Genomic DNA, 21,728 nt, shown 5'->3' on the forward strand with positions numbered 1-21,728 from the left:
GGTTATCTACAGCTCTGGAACAAAATAAGAGACCACTTAAAAAGTATAAGTTTCTTTGATTTTACCAAATTGAAAACCTTTGGAATATAATCATGAAGAACATGGATGATCACAAACCATCAAACCAAGCTGAACTGCTTGAATGTTTGCACCAGGAGTGGCATAAAGTTATCCAAAAGCAGTGTGTAAGACTTGTGGAGGAGAACATGCATGTAAAGATGCATGAAAACTGTGAATAAAAATCAGTTATTCAAACACTTATATACAGGTATATGGATTTAAATGGTTCCTTAACTATTTAGCTACAATTACCTTTATACAAAAACATGCTAATTAATTAATTTAAGGGTGTAGCTGCAGTTTAATGATTATAGAAAACAGTAAACCAAACAGTGATATAAAACACATAACCAAGACTACTAGAGATTACTGAACAACTACAAAGTTTGAGATAAGTGTATGATTGGTGAACATAAGCTTCTACCGTCTACTGTATGCTACTGTACATTAGCCTTGTAGAACCAATGCTGAAACTAAGCTCTAAAGGAAGCATTAAACATCTAAGCTAGCCTGTACATTTGATTTTATGCCAAACTATCACTTTAATTTAGGAATCAGCGGGTCCCTGGTTACTTGTAAACCAAGAATTTAAGACACACAGCAGACAGACTGAAAAGTAGCTGGCAATAAATACAGAGAGTGGATTTTTTTTAGCATTCTGATCACCCACTGAGTACACAGTAAAAAGGATGCAGGTAATTTTACACAGCTGTGCGTGTAAGTGTGTGTGTGTGTCTGTGTGCAGAAGTGCCTCACAGGTAACCAAACCCTGCAACTGGAGAGGCTCTGCAGTCAGACAGCATTTTACACTCCTCCGCTCCGTCCCAGCACAGTGCTAACACAAAACACCAATAAAATACTCAAGATGCCCAGAATAATGAAAACAGCTGCGCAAACCAAACACCTGGACACATCCCACAACAAATCTCTTTTATATTTATCTGAACATTATCAAAGGATTTTGTTTTATTATTTGCTTCCCACCACATACATACAAATAAGCAGCAAAACAGTCCTTTATCATTTCTACTGTTTTACAATTAAAAAAAAAAAACATATGCGCCTATTTAGTTTATTGACTAAACAGACAAGCAGATACATTACAAAAAAAGCAAGCTCCATCCATTCAGTCTACAGTATTTAAGCTCCACCCATTCAGCCTACAGCAGTTTAACAACACGCATTTAGCCTACAGTAGTATAGATCCACCCATTCACTCTACAGCAGTTTAGCCTCACCCATTTAGTCTACAGTGTCTTAGCTCCACCCATTCAGTGTACTGTAATTCAGCTCCACCCATTCAGCCTATAGCAGTTTAGCTCCAACCCATTCAGCCCACAGCAGTTTATCTTCACCAATTCAGCCTATGGCAATTTAGCTCCTGCCATTCAGCCTTCAACAGTTAAGCTCAACCTACAGCCTACAGCAGTTAAGCTCCACCCATTCAGCCAACAGTAGTTTAGTTCCACCCATTCAGTCTACAGCAGTTTAGCTCCACCCATTTAGTCTACAGCAGTTTAACTCAAACCTATTCAGTCTACAGCAGTTTAGCCCCACCCATTCATTTTACAGTATTTAAGCGCCGCCCATTCAGCCTAGAGCAGTTTAGCCCCACCCATTCAGTGTACAGTAATTCAGATCCACCCATTCAGTTAGCCTGCCCTGCTTTATGAACAAGGCACAATACTGTGTAGCCAGTCAGAACAGAGTTCATTTGGATATACTAGTCTTAATATCACGTGATTTATTCTATAGTTCACAAAAAAAAAAAATGATCAGATAAAAATTGCCTCTGGATATTAAACCCACAGAGATATATAATAAAAAAAAGTTATAATGTGAGGTTTTGGAAAACAAAACACAACTAAAATGTAGAGTTTTAGGGCTCCTTAAATAATGGTAATGTTGTTGATCTTGTTGTCAGAGCAACCTGTAGCACATTCACAGCGCATTACCTCAATATAACATGCTAAAAACCAACCTTCCTGTGACCTGTTCTGCCTTCTATTGCTAGTGATGAAAATAAAATCTGCATGCTAAGACTGCCAGACTAGAGGCCCTTGACAAACTCTTACAGGGAACAAAGCTCTGTTTTTGTAAGGTGATCCCCCTCATGCAGCCCTCTGTTACGTCAGAGCCTGGCGCTGGCCTATAAGAGGCGTGCGGCTGATGAAATTTCATACTGAATCCAATAACAAGCCTGAGCACACTGAGTAAATTACAGAGAAATCTCAGTCATTTGACTGGGACAGTAAAACAAAAAACCAAATGACCTTTCCTCAGCTCGCTGTCCACTAAATAACTGTGACAAATCATCTCATCTGTGAGAGCAGATTCACACTCTCATAGCAAAAAATGCAAACCAGCACAAACACATAACGCATCTCAAATAGATTACAGGCTACACTGTAAACAGTTATACTGAGGGTGTTTTTTACACCAGCACTATTTGGTCCAGTTAAAACTGACTCTGGTTCGTTTGTAACTTTAGTGCGGTTTGTTTGAGCAGGTGTGAAAACAGCAATCGCACTCGGGTGGAGATAAAAACAACGGGACCGAGACCAGCTAGTTGAGGTGGTCTCAGTGCGGTTCCAAATGAACTCTGGAGTGGTTCACTTGCGGTGAGAACGTGATCCGGTCTTGATCTGACCAAGCTATTAAATATACTCCTTTTATTTGAACTAAACTGATGATAAGGCGCAGTTTAATCTGATATAATAGGCAGATAACACTTATTACCACAGTTATGAACAAACAATGTCTCTATTTCATTCTGTTTACACACACCGCGTGTGCTGCATTCACTACTCATAGCCACGTGACTCAGTTTACTACAAACACTGTTTGAAAGTGAAGTGTTCCACAGTATTCAGTGTTAAAACAGCTTCACACTACACAGATACACACGCTGGAACAACAAATCTTCTCGCTGTATTTAATTTCTTGCTCCCGCACCAGACAGCTCTGATCGAGATCAAGAGGAAGGATACAGCGTGCTCATGTGGTTTATATGTGCGCATTCCTGTGCGTTTAGGTTTGTGCCTGTGTGAAACGAAACCAAACCAAACCAAACAGAGGGTGAAAACACTCCCACGTAAACAAACGCATCAACTGATCCGGACCATAGAAACCAACTAAGTGGTTGCAGATACACTACGAAAGTGCACAGGTAGTTTATTAGCAGCGCATGGATAACTTCCTCAAACAGTGTTTATTAGTGTTTATAGGCAGTCAGAATTCAATCCTTCTCAGTAGTTTATCGGTTTGGGTCCACATTGGACAACGTCTGGGTTCGGACCCGGACCGCAGTCCGCCTATTAGTGACCTCGGGTGTGGAACAAACATGGAAATGAAAAAAGACATTATAATCATGGAAATAGGGTGCAGCATATTCATGGAAATATTTGTAGCGTTACTATATAAATAGGTGTAGTATATTCATGCACACTGATCCATTTATCAGCGTACTCCAACAGTCACACAAAGCATTGACCTGGGCTACGTTCCAAACCCGCATACAAGCACACTATACAGTACGTCATTAATACAATGTTCTTCACTACAGTATGTGTAGTACAGTAGTAGCCTGCTGGTTTAGGCCTGGTCCTGGTTTCAGCTGCCCATTATTCAGCGCTCACTCACACCCAAAATCCCAGCAGGTCAGCGGTCAAACCACAGGTACGTCCGGTTCGCACCACAGCTCCCTCACTCCTGTTCCAGCGGCGTGTTTAAAAGCGGCAGAACGGTAATGGATTCACAACGGTCTGTGGTCGGGGTTTATGGGCTCCCTCACACATTTTTTACAGCACGGCAAACAGACAGTAAACACCAGGCGCTGTAATTTAACACATGATTAGGACGGAGCTAATTAGCCTGCGGTCAGTAAAGCCGAGAGGAGAGTCGTAAAGGCCAGCGGAGACGGCTCTGGAGGCCAGCTTTCGCAGCTGGGGCCGACAAACGAAAAGAACAGATTTCACCCTCTCCTCTGGAGAAGATTCCTTTATTCTTTTGCTGCCCATATCAGAGGTCAGCGCGCTAATGGACACCTCATGGCCTCCACAGCCGCCCAGAACATTCCCTCGCTCACGGACTTCTTATAAATCAGTGCACTGGCTGCTCTGGGAAGACCCCAGAATCTCTGATTACACACGCTGTCCTGCAGAGCAATGTGTTACAACATTTTTCACATGAAAACGTGAGAGGATTGGCTATTAAATGAAGAAACATATGTAAATAAAGAGTTGATGATGAACTACGCCAACACTGACCAATTCCCAGTAAACCTATGTCCATATATGACAGAATATCTTTTCTATGGTACTTACCAATATCCACCTACTCAACCTACATTTAGTCCTACCCATACCCGTCTTCCTACTCGTCTAACCTAACCTGTCTTCTTACTCTTTATTATGGCCTTATGTTTCCTTCATATGGCTATATAGTTTGGGGAGTACATTTACTACTTGTTTTATAAATGTACTGCACCATTTATTACTACAATTTTGGTTCTTTTCAATTTGTTCATATTGCAATGCAATCAAAGTTGCACATGCTTTCTGCTCTTCTATTCTCTTTTTATATATTTCAAATATGTGTATTTATTTATTAAAAAAGTATTCAAATTAAAGAAAATATCCCATAGCAGTTCATAAATTACTTTATTACAATTTCAGATCAGTTTTTAGATTTTCATTTTCCTAAATTTATTTTGTAGAGCTCAATTTTCAATATGATTTAGGGGCACTACATTTTGGAATGATTTTAACCATTTGGACTGTAATTGTTCATCTTTAAAACATTACATTTGATAAATGCATTGTAACTTTTTTTGCTTTTGTGTTATATTGATATAACTTGATATCCTTTTGTTAAAGTCATGCTTGTTATAATAATGAGAATGTTTAATATTATTGATGTAGAGGCTTTATATTAGCCTCTACCTGCACTTCATGTTTTACCATTTGCTTTTTTAATTGTGCAAAAAATAAGATTATAATTTAAATAAGTATAATTATGTTTTTCAGAAAGGGCACAAAACAGGACAGCCAATCACAACACAGCTCATGTAGCCATTTCTTATCTAATTCCTAAGTCTTGTAAGTGCAAAAACAGAACCCACCTGTCGGAAAGGTGCTTGAAAAACACAAAACAGACCATATCAATCATTTTTATGCAGTTTAATTTTTCCTTGAGATATGTAACTTGTAACATTCACCTTTTCTGTTGATTTTTTAACTTTATTTTTTAACTTGCATGAGCATTTTCTTACCTGTCCTTATGTCATATAATAACGTTTTTTGTTACTGTGCCTTTAAGACTGAGATGTAAATGACTGGCTGTTGTGTTTTGTGTCCAATGGTGTGTTTATGTGGCTGGTAAAGCTTGTGTGTTTATGCTGATTGTGACAAAGTGTCTGAATTTATTTACTGACATATTACTAGGGCCTGTATTACTAGGGCTGGAGGATATTGTAAAAAATATATATATTTATAGATATTTTTCAAATATATGAGAGATTTTTCATTACGATTTAAAGTTCTTCTGAGATTTCCTCTGCCAGCTTCTACATGTAAAGATGCGCAATCCTGATTTTTCCATTTTAAAACAGTAATTTGATTAATCAAATTAATTTTAGTATCATCCCAGCCCTGGGTTTTACAGAAATTTAATAAACAATAGGTCACCAGTATATGATGATCCCCTATAGGAAGCAGGGGCACATTTTTGTCAGAGCCTGTTTCTTTAATTAAGGTCTGGTAAATGTGTGTTTGATGACTGAGTTAAATAAATACATCACAGAATTCACTAGGAAATTATTTCGGACATCAAATCTCTTCTTGATATCTTTAAGAGTGCAGCATTTAAAATCAAATACTTTTTTAGAGCCTCCATATGGAGGGGTCAGTTTAACACAGTTACTGTAACTTAGACCCCTCAAAACATATTTGAAGCAGCAGTGGTGTTTTGGACAGAGGTCGATCAGAAAAGAACAGTAAATGTGAAGTTGATAAATAAAATTTAATTGAGTTTAAATGGGCCGATATTTCCTCTTCCTCTTCTACTTTGTTTGAACACAGCAGCCCCTGTACATTACTCACATGTATATATTCATGTATTTTTATTTGATTCCAGATATTTTGACATTTTGTTTGGAAAACTCATCATTTATAGACTATAAAGTTGTATTAAACTGTGATAGTATGATTTATCCTACTGTTTCGTTTGACTTTCAGCCCACTGATTAGTCTGTTACTGTTAACCTCGTCTGTGAGGTAAACTGGAAAAACACTTTGTTTTGATTTGTAGCATGTAGAGATGTTCAGACTGCTTGCGTATAAGCATCATTAATCTCACTCAAGCTCTTACAAAATGACTTAGCAAAGAGCAAACTGTGTAAGGATGTGCCCCAAATACTGCTTAGAATTTATAACAGAGAGTGAGATTAATGTTTTTGTTGTTCTCCAGGTGAAAGCAGAATGCAGTGTGTGTGTGTGTGTGTGTGTGTGTGTGTGTGTGTAGTGAGCTAATTTTACGGCCTGCTCTCGAGAGCGCAGTGTGTGAAAGCCGACAGCATCTCGGCGAGCTCGTTTTGGGAAGTGCCGAACACACACTGCAGAGAGAGGGCTGGTGTTTGTTTTAGCAGCGGGAGTGTGTGACACCTCGGCCGTAATCGGTGTTAACCCCGAGTGTCCGGCCGCTTTATGGCGTCTGGCTCTTGACGCGTGAGAACGCTTTAGAGAGAGATGAGAGAGAGAGTTCAGACAGATACAACAACATTCTCAGGTTACCCAACTCTGCTCTGCTGCAGCGCCACTGATTTAGGGGCTTACAATTAATACACACACTTTAAAGCCTCCTCCTAAACACACACACACACACACACACACAAACAATACACCCACCACACAACACTGAGCCTAGTGCTGAGTGATAGCACAATTCAGCTTCAACAAAAAGGGACAAACAGCAAATATGCCAGCTTTAAATGAACTTTACAGGTTAGAAAGACAAAGTTATCAATGTAAATGAGTGTTAAATATAATACTTCAGAACTAATATAGTTGTCAAATCTTCATTACCATAAAATTGAATACACTGGAAAAAGGAATTGGACTGTTCAACCTACATTAAATGATGTTATGTGATAACAAGCAATTCATTTAGGTTCTTGAAACTCTAGTAAATAATTCCCTGTGGTGACTGATAATATAAATGCAGTTTACTGCAGTTAACTAATTATAGTTATATAGATACATCAGAAACTAATTAATCGTTTATAATCACATTTGGCGTTATTTTAACCATATTTATAATAAAAGAGTTTACCAATATATATTCAAATATACCCTTAAAAAAGTTAAAAACATCACATTATTTAACGTTTGGTAAGCTTTCAAATGAACACAATGTATTTTTTGTTTTATGTATTGTAATGTCATGCTGGAGGACAATGTTTTTCTGAGATTGTGAGAAAAGCTTATAAAATAAAAAAAGAAAAAGATCAGGTCTAGAGTTCATTAAAATGAGTTGTTAATTTAAGTTAAGAAATGTTTCAGGTTCATTATTTATTATTATTATTATTATAAAGCAAACACGTTAGCAAATACACACACAGTTATAAATAAAAAAAATGTAATAACTTAGTAGTAAATATACAATTTGTGCAATGAATTCACTGAGATTTACAGAACCCCATATCTGTCCATTTTTAAAACTCTTATATGTGGTGAGATAATGGAGCACCAGTACTGGTAATTATAATGATACCAGTCATTTTAAACAAGAGCATCCCTTAACTTACAGCTTGTCAAGATGGAAACAGAAACCACTGTAAACTGAATAAATCAACACTTCTGGAGATTATGTTTCATAGGTGTGAATAAAAACAACCTGTGGTTCAAAAATACTGAAAAACAACAGCTTTCATTGTCTCGTGTCCCTGCAATTAGTGGCGGAGGCTTTTTTTGAGAAGCACTCGGATGATTAATGTTGAAAAGCTTTTAACCACGAAACACGTGTCACATATCAAATAAACTGAATAGAACAGAATACTAATAATCCACTCTATTGAGATACAAACTGATGTGGAGTTACAGTCTCTCATTAGTGTGAATATATACTTATATATAAGTTAATTTTAGATTTCTTTAAAACTACTGTTTGAAATAAATCCTAATTTCAGCAGTCATGAGTGGCAGCTGAGTGTGTTCTGAAAGTGTGAATAGTTAAAGCTATTAATCAGCTCACACTCCACCATGCAAACAAACAGTAAACTCACACACCTCCTCTAATATCACTAATCAACTGCTGGCAAAACACTGAGCACTGTTGGCACTCTGGTGCAAATGAGTGCAACACTTAACGGCACTGGTAGAAGTGTGGAAAGTGGCAGCTCCGCTGTGTAACCAACACTTCACCGTGCGTGTGTGGCTGATAAAATCTGAAGTAATTATTTAAGCACTAACACTCACTTACGCATTAAATAACACACAAAGCAAACATTTGTTCTCGCACGCCTTCAAGGTTCTCTGTTCCTCCTGACATGATAAACGAAACCTTACGTTCAAATTGGATCAGCACAAAAACGGCCAAACCATAATGGAGCTCCTCACACACTCACCCACTCATGCTGTGGTCTAATAATCACTGAGGAGAAAGGCTGAAGATGCAAAGTGAAAACTAAAACCTGGCTTGTGCTTCTCACGAGCACTTCACTTCATCCGCTTGTACGTCAGCGTCTCAGACGGCCTTGGATCCAGAGCCGCATAAATGTTTCAAATGAAACCGCTTAAAATTCAACACCCACAAACTCGCCGGTCTGAGCCTATTTTTGCTGAAGTGTGATTTGCACAAACTGCAAGGCCAAGTCCTTTTTCCACACATCTAACAGAAACAGGTGAAGCAACACATATACAAAGTAATACTCTACTGCCTAATTGATTCAATATATATATATATATAATAATATTTAATATATAATAATATGGCTTGCAAAGTGTCTCTTTAATAATCTATATGACAAACAGAGAAAAGCAATTTAATGAATCTAGGAGAAAACTGGTAATCAGAAAGTATTGGACCACCTGCTTAATTTTTATTTAATATTATTTAAAATAATTTATACCAAATAGTTTACTCTGCTTTTATAAGGCTACATTCACATTACCAGGCTCAAATCATATTTTTTGCTCAATGTGGCTCAGTTCTCTGCTCAGTTTTCTGGCTGTAAGAACGTGCCAAATTAGATTTTTTTTTAATCAGATCTGAGCCGCTTTCATATGTGGTCCGAAATTCAATACATATCCGAAATCTTTCTGAATTTCTGCATCTTTTACGCATGAGCTACGTGTACTGGATAACTGTACTGTATAGAGTACAATCATTCCAGAAAACACGGTTCTACTACTTCACACTCCTCTTGCCCACACTTGACATGGAGCCAACAAAAATACTTCATGTCTATCTGCTCCAGAGTGTTCTATTCTATTGGCAATATACATGAAGTAGACAAGTTGAGTGTTTGTTTTTGTGTTGACAAACCACAAATGTAGAGCTCTATGCACTTCAGAATTTATCATCATCAATAAACACATGTGGCCCAGTTCCACTGGAAATCGCACATGCTCATGCCATAACGCTGCCACCCCCATGTTTGACAGATGATGTGGCATGCTTCAGATCATAACAACTGGGTATTTTTTTTTAAGTGATCTAAAAGAAACAAATATACAAAAAAAAAAACTTTCTGTTAATTACTGTTACAGAACTTTATTGGCAAACCATCTTTATTTAAATGTATAAAATGTTGTTGATGACTTGTTAAATATGTTAGAGATTTTATTTGATATGTCTTTTTTTTCTCTCCTTATAAATGCAAGTGCTGTTGAGTTCATTAGTGCAATTCTTTCCTTTTAAGAATGTACCAGATTGTTGATTTAGCCACTAGAGATTTGTTATCTCTGTGATGGGTGTGCTTTGTTATTTCAGCCTAATGATGGCCACCTTCACTTGCATCGACACCTCTTTGGACCACATCTTGAGAGTTCCCATGAACAACTACCAAATGCAAAGTCAACACTCGGATTCAACTCCGCACCATTTATCTCCCTCATTTGTCTAAAAACAATGAGGTAATAGGACACACTTGGCCAAAAAAACTCCTTATTAGTTAATCGTCTGTAAAAATGGAGGGGATGTGTAAAAGAAATGTCTCATTTTGTTTAAGTACACTGCTTTGCCTGTATTTAAAATTAGTAATTTTTGGGGTGTAATATGCAAAACTTTTGGAATTACATCAATGAAATTACAGTTCACTTCATTGTGATTTTATTTCAAAATGTCAAAAACGTATAACAGTGTTGTCACTGTCCAAATATTTGTTTTTACCTGATAGTACATAATAGTTCATTAACTCTGGACATGTTTAAGAATGAATGAAACTGATTGCCAGGTTGATACGATCTTGATCAATCTTTAACGCGAATGTTAGCTAGATGAATGAATGGTTTAATTGGTTTTCATTAGGATTCATTAACATTAGATAAACAGCAACTTGATGAGTCCTGAGTGAAACAGATGAGCAGATAGATGGACCTAGCCTGCCTGCAAGATTCATTAAGTCTCTAATTAGCTAAATAGATAAACGGCTTGTTAGATAAATAACCTGAAACTGATGAAACCTGATGGATAACAGATACGAGGATAGATAGATAACAACTCTGAGGAAACCGAACCCCAGAGAAAAAGAAGATAGATGGTGAGCATGCAGATGTCTTCAGTTTTCATCAGCTTGCTAGCTACAAGGCCCTGACAGCAGCTTGATAAATCATCAGGGAAATATCGAGCTTGATAGATGGGCAGAAAGCTGGATAGACAGCTAGATGTGAAGTGTGATGGAGGTCCAGAGGGCCAGTTTAGTCCTTAATAGGTGGTCAGGTTTCTAATGTTTTGGCTGTTATCAGGCCCTTTGGGTTTGGAGAGCCTCTTCAGCTATCAACAGCTTCCCCTTAAAGTGAAGTTCATGTTTAGATTGGGAAGCTCTGACCTGCTGAGAGGTTTTGATGGAGGGGGCCTCTCTCTCTCTCTCCCTCTCTCTCTTGCTCTCTTTCTCTCTCACACTCATCCCTCTCTCTCTCCTTTACTGAAGGTGCATCCCATATCTCCCGCGTTCTCGTCTGCTGGACATGTGAAATCGTTAGCTAAGCACAGCGGCTGACGGACAGGGGGGTGAATGATGGTTTTCGGGCTCTGGGCCGCCAGCGGTGAAGAGGCTATCAGAGGGGATAGCTTAAGATGTTCAAAGACGGCCTAATGGGGTCCGACTGCGGTGGGACAAACTGACAAATCTGAGCTGGGAAAAGCTCCTGCCTCCCACTGAGGATCCAAATCGAGCACCCCTCGGATTCACCGTGGGGGGGAAAAAGACAAAGAAAAGGGGGATATACCAGAACAAAGTTATGCTAGCTGTTAAACTACATATGATGTACATATCCCGGTATGGCATAAAGTAACTCTAACACATACGGCATGTGCAATAAATTCCTTTATGCTATATCTATATCTTATCTATACATTTTTATGGCTATATTTTATATTTGAATAACATTTCTTTCAGTAGACAGTGACTGTGTCTACAATGTGCATAAATAAGCAATTTTTAAAGTCTTAAAATTAGAGGATTATTCAAGTGTTACTTAGTAAACACAACGATTTGTTATGACATGCTGGTTGTGGTATGTGTACATATTAACTATTGATAATGACATCAGATCATATCAGTATTGGGGGATAGTCATAAACATACATATTTAAAGTCAACAGCACATCTTGATCACTGACATTATGTTTATTTGGGTTTATTCTAATGTTATATAGAGTTTATTACAGGTAAACACTCTCACTGATCACTGACTTTGTTTATTTGGGTTTATTCTAATGTTATATAGAGTTTATTACAGGTAAACACTCTCACTGATCACTGACTTTATGATTATTTGGGTTTATTCTAATGTTATATAGAGTTTATTACAGGTAAACACTCTCACTGATCACTGATGTTTTGAATCTCCTGCTATAAAAAGATGGATAACAGAGATTAGGCGAGACCCTTTTGGTGTTTTTATGCAAACAGATTTGCTCCAGGTGCTGCCTGAGGTGACGAGGATGTTACGCAACTCCAGTGTGTGACAGAAAGGAGATGTGAACAGCTGGTGGGTAACACGCGCACACACACAGTGAGTGAGACGGCCTGCTGCACTAACGTCTGTAAGCTCAGCTTCAAACGCCCGGCAGGAGACCCTCTGAAGGTCCAGCAGAGACCCATCACCCCCACTACGCCATCCATCCCACCATGAATCAGCCTGTCACTGATCATCCCTCAACAGGTGTGTGCTCAGGCCTTCACAATCCCGATACTGACCCGCGCCGCTACAATCCGGTCTTCTCCAGACAGCAGGAATCAGTGTCTGCTGAACTCACGGTATGGGCCAATTAATATGGAAGAATTTCCTTCCCAGAATTATTTCTCAAAACTTCAATTGTAAGGCTTTTTTTAAAACAGATTATTAGAACTGAAATGATTAAAACACAGAGGCTTTGATTAGTTAGCTATTTTTCCCTGTCCAATAAATACAGTCTTTACATTATCCAATCACATATTTGTAGATTTTTCATGATAAGGCAGTTTTACACACAACAAGCATTACTGAATTTTCAGATTTCATTTCAGATCAGAAACATCAGAACAGTAACACTAAGAAATCACATTACTAACAGGCTGACTTAAGGTAAAAGTTTAACAAGCTAACAGGTTTACCTCAGGCTAAAACATGCTGATTTTAGCTAAAAGTAAAACAGGCTAACAGGTTTACCTCAGGCTAAAACAGGTTGACTTTAGCTAAAAGTTTAACAAGCTAACAGGTTTACCTCAGGCTAAAACAAGCTGACTTTACTTAACGTTTAACAAGCTAACAGGTTTACCTCAGGCTAAGACAGTGTGACTTTAGCTAAAAGTTTAACAGGCTAACAGGTTTACCTCAGGCTAAAACAGGCTCATTTTAGATAAAAGTTAAACAGGCTAACAGGTTTACCTCAGGCTAACACAGGCTGATTTTAGATAAAAGTTAAACAGGCTAACAGGTTTACCTCAGGCTAAAACAGGCTGATTTTAGATAAAAGTTAAACAGGCTAACATGTTTATCTCAGGCTAACATAGGCTGATTTTAGATAAAAGTTAAACAGGCTAACAGGTTCACCTCAGGCTAAGACAGTGTGATTTTAGCTAAAAGTTTAACAGGCTAACAGGTTCACCTCAGGCTAAGACAGTGTGACTTTAGCTAAAAGTTTAACAGGCTAACAGGTTTACCTCAGGCTAAAACAGGCTCATTTTAGATAAAAGTTAAACAGGCTAACAGGTTTACCTCAGGCTAACACAGGCTGATTTTAGATAAAAGTTAAACAGGCTAACAGGTTTACCTCAGGCTAAAACAGGCTGATTTTAGATAAAAGTTAAACAGGCTAACAGGTTTACCTCAGGCTAAGACAGTGTAACTTTAGCTAAAGGTTTAACAGGCTAACAGGTTTACCTCAGGCTAAAACAGGCTGATTTTAGATAAAAGTTAAACAGGCTAACAGGTTTACCTCAGGCTAAAACAGGCTGATTTTAGATAAAAGTTAAACAGGCTAACAGGTTTACCTCAGGCTAACACAGGCTGATTTTAGATAAAAGTTAAACAGGCTAACAGGTTTACCTCAGGCTAAAACAGGCTGATTTTAGATAAAAGTTAAACAGGCTAACAGGTTTACCTCAGGCTAAGACAGTGTAACTTTAGCTAAAGGTTTAACAGGCTAACAGGTTTACCTCAGGCTAAAACAGGCTGATTTTAGATAAAAGTTAAACAGGCTAACAGGTTTACCTCAGGCTAAAACAGGCTGATTTTAGATAAAAGTTAAACAGGCTAACATGTTTACCTCAGGCTAACATAGGCTGATTTTAGATAAAAGTTAAACAGGCTAACAGGTTCACCTCAGGCTAAGACAGTGTAACTTTAGCTAAAGGTTTAACAGGCTAACAGGTTTACCTTAGGGTAAAACAGGCTGATTTTAGATAAAAGTTAAACAGGCTAACATGTTTACCTCAGGCTAACATAGGCTGATTTTAGATAAAAGTTAAACAGGCTAACAGGTTCACCTCAGGCTAAGACAGTGTGACTTTAGCTAAAAGTTTAACAGGCTAACAGGTTTACCTCAGGCTAAGACAGGCAAACCGTAGCTAACAGGTGTACCTCAAACTAAAACAGACTAAATTTAGGTAAAAAAAAAAGAATAACTTAGGCTAAAACAGACAAACTTTAGCTAGCAGGTTTAAGACAAGTTTAATAAAAAAAATTTCAAGTTACTCCCTGAAAAAATCAGAACATAGATTTGAGATTTGTGCTCAGCACATGGCATAGAGCATAGAGAACATGACATTTGCACTGTAGAGGAGACTGCTGTATTTTCAGTCATAAGGTTCTGTTTAATTATCTTCTTTTTACAGCTTATTTTAGCCTATCAGAAAAAAAAACACTTTCTATTTTCACTTTTAGGGGTGCTAGGACTTAATAGCTGTCATACCAGAACAGTTCCAGAATGCAGTAACATGATAATGTGTGACTGGCAGGAACTCTCTAAATAAAGATAGATAATAGTAAATAAAAAATAGTTTAAAGTGAAACCGAATGTCACTGATTGACAGCAACAAAGAACTTTTGGGATTTTCCCAGCACCCATTCTTGTTATGTTGTGACTAAAAGTAAGTGACATAAGATAACATGCTTGTTTTAAATTCCAGGAAATTTAAACAGCTGAATGGTCACGGTCATATCAAAACCTCTCCAACGTTATTTATTTTTGTTTTCATTCTTACACTGTCTGAAAAATAACCAGCGTTCAATCAGCTCACAGGAAGTTAAATACGCTTATTGCTGGAGTTTACTTACATTCACTCTGCAGGACCAAATCTTCATGGTTACACTGCAATGACTTTTCTTATTAATATAAAGCATTAGGCATCAATCGAGCTCTCTCTCTCTTTCTTTCTTTTTCTTTACTTGTAAAACTATAAGATATAAAATTGTTTGGACGCTCTTATTGCAGGATCTTGGATCTCACATGAGAACTGCCAGTGTCGGAAAGCCCTGTGTGTTCTCTCTACTGGGAGTATTCCCAGCCCTCAGCTGGGGCTCTGAAGGCTAAAGCTCAAGGGAACTGATGGACAAACGGTCCAGCTGACTGATGATAACTCACACAGCAGCAGCCAAACATTTCTGACCTCAAAAAGATCACACTGAACAAGCAACACCTTGGGTTTTGTCTATGTTGATGTATTTTCTTTAAGATCAGAGTGAAATTGGTATTGGAAACTGCAAGCACCCCAGTCACATATCAGACCTGTTTCAGCTTTAAGAGCCAGGAAATCCTTCAATTGGCTTAATGTTGTTGTTCCTTTTAACACAGGAATAGATAAGATGGTTCTATGACTGTCATGATTAATTCTTTATAAAAAAAATAAAATAAAAAAAACACTTTTGAACGAAAAGCCATATTAGATTATGTGCGTTAAAATGAACACAGACAGCTAATCTTTCAGTAAACAAACAAATTCTTAGGCTAAGTTACCTCAGTTAACATTACTATCCTAGCCCTGTACACACACACAAAAAGGTATCGCAATATCTCAGTTTGTACTGCTGACAGAACCTCCACAGAGCTTTCTAAGAATTAAACCCTACACCAGTAAAGCATTTGTGACAATAGTGGTGAACATACACACAGTAAAACAAACAGCTCACTCAGCAAACACACCCAGTCCCACTACAGCCACACAACAACCAACAGGACAAACATGCAGTTCAGAGGAGCACTCATGCAGGAGAGACAGAAACCTAACAAGGTCACAAACACGAGCAAACTTCCAGTTACAGTGCGTCTGCTTAGTCTCCCAGCTCCACTGCGTGAAACATATGTTTGGCAGATGGTACAGGAGCGTGGGCACGAGGGCAGCAGGGGCACCCAGCTGTGTATCAGACACAAGCAGCCAGCGTGCTACCCTCTCCAGGCTGGAGTAGAGATGGCCCATATGAAGATATTAGCCTTACTTATTTCAATTCAATTAATGAGGTAGTTAATTGATATTAATAACTCAAATAATTAGACAGACTCCGATTTAAATAATCTGGTATATAAAGCCTTTATTTAAAGACTTTTTTTATAGGAGTAGGTATAGGAATAGGTCTTTATAGTCATTGGTACAATCAAATTTAAAGTGCTCCCCAGTCAGGGCATCATTCAAAAAAAAAATATTTATGTAACACATTAACATATCTAACATTTACAGGCAAAGAATGTTTTAAACTTTCAAATGACTCTTTTTTTGCCATGAATTAATATTGCATTAGAAATTATTTATGTAATACACAACACTTTTTAATTTCTGGCATTAGTAAAGCAAATGCAATTATCAGTTGCATGCAGTTGATTTTCATTAATTAAAGCAGTATTTTTCACACTGTGGGTCACAGTGTGGTCATGAGTGGGAAGCCAAATTAAGACATACATATTTCATTAATTATATATCCCCCCCTCCCCACTAAGACAGAGTTAGAGATGATTCTTGCTGTTGTCAGGACAACCAAGTCATGTAAAAACTGCAGGCAAGCTATTTCCCAATAACACACCAGTTAATTTTATGCTAATAAAAAAATGGTGATCAGAGCACAACTACTCACTGATCCAGACCAAGATTCCCAAAAGCTCTGTAGTATGTAAATCATATTAATTGGTGTAAAAACAATGAGTTTACAACGCGATTTTACATTTTCTTCTTGATTTTGACATTTGGTAACACTTTACAATAAGGGTACATCAAAAACAGTACTTACAACAGTAATACACATGGCTAAACGGTTAAGTAATGTCTTAACTAAGTATTAATTAGACACTAGTTAAGACATTATTAAAAACTTGATAATGATTAAAAATGTCTTAACTAATGTCAATTAATAATTACATTCTGTCACATGTATTGCTAATTAATGCACTCTTGCGCCTCATTGTAAAGCATTATCAATTATTCAGGCTCATGCCAGGCATTATATAATGTTATGTATATTATACAATATGTTTTCACACTGCATTATGATCACAGTGACTCATAGGAAGTGTTACCACAATAACACAGCATGAAGCCCTAATCCAAACCAGTGCTGTTTACAAGAACAAGACAAACAATCTCAACAGGTCGCTGACTGGCCTTTCTGTTTACTTACACAGTCCCAGCTATCCTTTACCCAAAGCTGAAGTTTTTGGCAGTCTGAGCTCGTTATTCTTACTAAAACACTGAAGCTCTCGTAGGCCAATAGCCCTCGTTTAAGCCTGTCTTTAAGCTCCAGGAAACATTTATCATACAGTCCCCATCACATCCCCACCAGCTACATTAACAATGTCTAATTACACAGATAAGCCCATCTATCTCAGCCTCCCGCACACGTGGATCTGCCCACGTTACAACCAATCGATTCTGCAGGACACGTGCGCCGCATTCATCGACATTATGATCCGCCTGTGTGCCGTTAATCACTGCAGAGCCCTGCATCAGAGACAGAGCCCTGCATTACTGATATTAGGTGCACAAAGATGATGGGGCAGGAAAATTAAATCACTCCTAATGACTCATCCCATCAGCACCGGCTTCCATACGCTCAACATCACAATTATAATTTTTATAATCAAAATCTTTAGAGGGGTGATGATAAAAAAAATACAACCCTGATTCATAAACGTTCACCCCTAAAGTCTAAAGTCTCAAACTGGACTTCTGTCCTAAAGAATAAAGAGAGCAGTCTTAAGCCAGACATTCAGCCTAAAATTAGCCCTGGACATGAGTCCTAAAGCCTAAAACTGTAAACGCACTCAAAAGCTGGACATAGGTTCTAAAGCCTAAAACTAAAAGTGTATTCAAAATTTGGATACATGAGATAAAGTCTAAAACTGAAGATGCAGTCTAATGCTGGACATGTGTCTTAAAGCCTAAAACTTTAAGTGTAGTCTAAAGCCAGATATCCAGCTTAAAACTAGACCTGCAACTTAAGTCTTAGACTGAACTAGCAGCCTTGGACCTTCAGATTCAAGGCTAAAGGCCTAAAGCCTAAGGTTTATATATCTTGTGTTAATCCTCCAGATGTGTGTCTATAAAGCCAGAATGCTTGGCCAAGATAGACATTACACAGACATGTGGGCTAAAGTGGGAATACCTGGCCTAAAATCATGTGGCCTAAAGTCATGTGGCCTATGGCCTAAAGCTCGACACTTGACCTAAAGATGGATTATCTGGTTTTAGGCTTAAAACATAAAGGCTGGTTGAGTAAAGCCAGACATTCAGCCCTAAACATGGCCACTCTAGCAGTGTTACAAAAGCAATGGTCATTGTGAAAACTGAAAACGACTTGGTGCACTGTGCTAAGCAGCCTAGTTACTTGTGCGAGTCCAAAAACACTCGCCGCTCATTGTCCGACCTCCTTTTGTGGCCGAGTGCCACTGTACTAAGGAATCCGGAGAAGAAAAGCTGCCTAACAGTTGGTCATGCACCAGTGCTCTTGGCAACAACAAGGCTGTGGCCTATATTGCCTTAATTTCGCTTTAGCGGCCGTGTCCTCTCAACAGAAAGCCCATTACCAGTTATAGAGCAGGCTTTATTGGAGTGGGAGCTTTGAAGGGCAGAACAAAAGAGCGTCCTATGTTTAGATTAGGTAATGTAAGCAACGAGTTTTCTGCATGGACGACGGCACACAATAAGCCACCTCCTGAATACCAGTCAGCCCAGAAAAAACACACTCGGATCAGAGGGGCATTTCTCTGGTAATTACTTGAAGAAAGGAGAGAGGGGGAAAAAAACTAATCAAACGCAGTCTGGCCTGTCGAAACTGTAACCAAATGATGCTTATCATTAACAACGAGGATAATGGCCATGCATGTTCTGATTGCCTAACAGCAAATTTGAAGGTAATTTATAGCAATCCCACACAGTTAAACACAACTTATCGCTCAGGCTTAAACTTGGCCACAAACAGGGGAAAACATGTACTATGTACAATCAGCAAGCAACCCCGGCAACCTCGCAAACAAACACTAAAATGAAACATATGTGCAGAAATCTGTTCAGCTGATTTCAATACATTCTTTGACTCATCACTTTGATAATGTAGCTAAAAATATCAGCTAAAAAACGTCAAACAGTGATTAGGCCAGCAAATGCCTAGTGTGTACCTTGGGTCTGCTATAATTATGTTACATTTGATGATTTGTGATTGTGATATTTGGTAACCAGGTTACATTTGTTATTTACAAATAATACAGTTAAGATGAAGCAGAAGAACAAAGACTTTACATCCGATCCAATAAAGCTGAGCTGCTATAATAACATAATTCTATACATCATTTACAAGATTAATAAAGGCCTATCTCAACAACTATTAATTTTAGTAATTTCACCTGCCATTTGTCGAAATAAGAACACCCATATTTTTTTGTTGTCCAGTAGCACTGCTGTATGACCCGGAGAAGCTGCTTTTTTATTTTTTCATCTTAGCAATGACTTTACTACTGCACTACTTTACCTGTCAGACCTCTAATTCTTCTCTTCACTGCTGAAACTGAGACTCAGTCTATTGTTAAGCTGAGCTACAGTAGTTGCCATGTGGGTCAGCCAGACCTGACTCTTCCTGTACCAGTTTTCTCCCGCCATTTGAAGGTGTAGGAAACAGTTCTGATGGGGCTCTGGCTTCACCTTTATTTTCTCTTAAATTAAATACCTATACTTTTAATAGTTGCAGAGTTCTCTGTGTTTCTGTATCTTTTTATAGTTATTATAAAGAAAGTGTGAATGTGCTGTGTGTAAGTGTGTAAATGCCGCAGTAGACAGAGAAGTAACACAATCTGTCCCAACAAATTATTTATTTCCATTTATACAGACCAGCTGACAGCTGCTTACTAATGACTTGTCTCCAAAAATGACGACCCCTCCAACCGGCTTTTCTCCTTTTTTCAATGTAATTATACATTATTCAGGGGACCTTAGAGCTTAAATGGTGAAAAACTGAAAAATAGGGGGTGTTCTTAAACTTCTGACCAGTATAGTAGGTGCATACCTAAGCAAATTCTGCTCTTCTGTATAGTACTGTATAACATGGGACAGTAAAGCATTGTGTGAAGCCTACCTGGTCATGGCTAGCTTGAACAGAACTCCCAATGCCATGGAAAGTCATTTGGACAGGAGACAGGGTCAGATAGGTCATAAAATCTTTGTCATTATTCTGTCCGTCTGTGTACTGCACCTGCAGAGGAGATGAAAACACTGGGATCAGACAGATTATCAGATGTAAGCATCTCGTCGGCCTTGACTGGAAGACACAGTGTTTAATAGTGAAAGTGTTCTCAGGAAGAGGCACGCGCTCTCACGTCCACTTTTGGTTTCACTGTAAATCACCTCAGAACACACAAACAGTCACAGAGCAAACATCCTTCACTGATCTCACGCTTACCACACACTGCTTCTTTGGGGGGATTTTGGCAGCGTTTTCATTCTCTGGGTTTCCTGAGGACACAGCAACACGTCAAACTACTCAGCAACACCACAAGGAGTGCGTGTACGTGTGTGTCCTTGGTGTATGTGTGTGTGTGTGCGTGCACGTGTACACAGGGTTTCCACTGTGGGCACTTTTTGATCATTTCATGCCTGACCTAAATACACCTCAAAAAAGGAACGAGTGAAAGAGACAGAGGGAAAAAGAAAGGAAGAGAGAGAGAAAAAAGACAAGGGGGGGAGCGCAGTAGAGAGAGTAAGCGATATGAGAAAACAAAGAGCAGAAAAAAGAAGAAGAAAGAAGAATAACATTTTAAAAGTTTTGTGAATACGTTTTTGGCTCAATAATGCACAAGAAGCATGATTTTTTCTCTTGTTCTAGCTACTGCACTTTCGCAGATCTCCATATTGAAGGGAGAGCTTCATATTAACACCTTGACCAACCTCTACTTCCGATATAAACAGCAAGCTGATTGGCTCTTTATGCAAAAAGGTGGGACTTCATCAATAAACAGACACCATGTTGAGTGTTAGAAACAATTTATATTTCAACCAGTGACTGGTCTCTTTATGGCGTCTTTTTTGCGACATACATAAATGTATCAATGTGCACATTCATGCTGTTTCATATTACAGACAGAAACATCACATGTATTTATGAACCTGAACTGTCAAGATTTAAGCAAATGTAATCTGTGTAAAACTGGAGTAACTGGAGTATTTTCGCTTTCTAAAAGAAATCTTGTGCTTGGAATAACTTTTTCTTTTGATTGTAATTTGGTACTTGTACGTTTTCGAGTATAATGACGTACAACAATAATTCTGAGAGTCAGTCTATTAGATTGATGCATAATTATTTTTTTTAGAAATTCTTTTCTTTATTTCTTTAAGTTATTTAGCAAGCGGAATATTTAATATCGAAAAGAGTTTACAGTTACAACATAATTGAAAAGCTGAGATTCTAAGCATTTAAATGGTATTTTGGTTGCCCACAATTCCTCATAAATAAACTCAAGCAAATACAGCTCTGGACAAAAATAAGAGACCA

The 21,728-nt window shown here is 38.1% G+C and overlaps 1 protein-coding gene across 3 annotated transcripts in view; it reads right to left on the reverse strand.

Annotated features, from left to right (window-relative positions):
- Nucleotides 1–21,728, reverse strand: part of stau2 (staufen double-stranded RNA binding protein 2) — a 133,186-nt gene that overhangs the window by 23,634 nt on the left and 87,824 nt on the right. For 2 of the 3 annotated variants that reach the window (XM_007260098.4, XM_015608564.3), the window contains exon 13: nucleotides 20,316–20,432. The exons of the other annotated variant lie outside the window; for it this stretch is intronic. In XM_007260098.4, coding sequence (XP_007260160.1) covers nucleotides 20,316–20,432 — 117 coding nt within the window. The remainder of the gene's footprint in view (nucleotides 1–20,315; nucleotides 20,433–21,728) is intronic. 3 annotated transcript variants of the gene reach the window in all.

The sequence above is a fragment of the Astyanax mexicanus genome, chromosome 1 (assembly GCF_023375975.1).
Source record: "Astyanax mexicanus isolate ESR-SI-001 chromosome 1, AstMex3_surface, whole genome shotgun sequence".
Lineage (NCBI taxonomy): Eukaryota > Metazoa > Chordata > Actinopteri > Characiformes > Acestrorhamphidae > Astyanax > Astyanax mexicanus.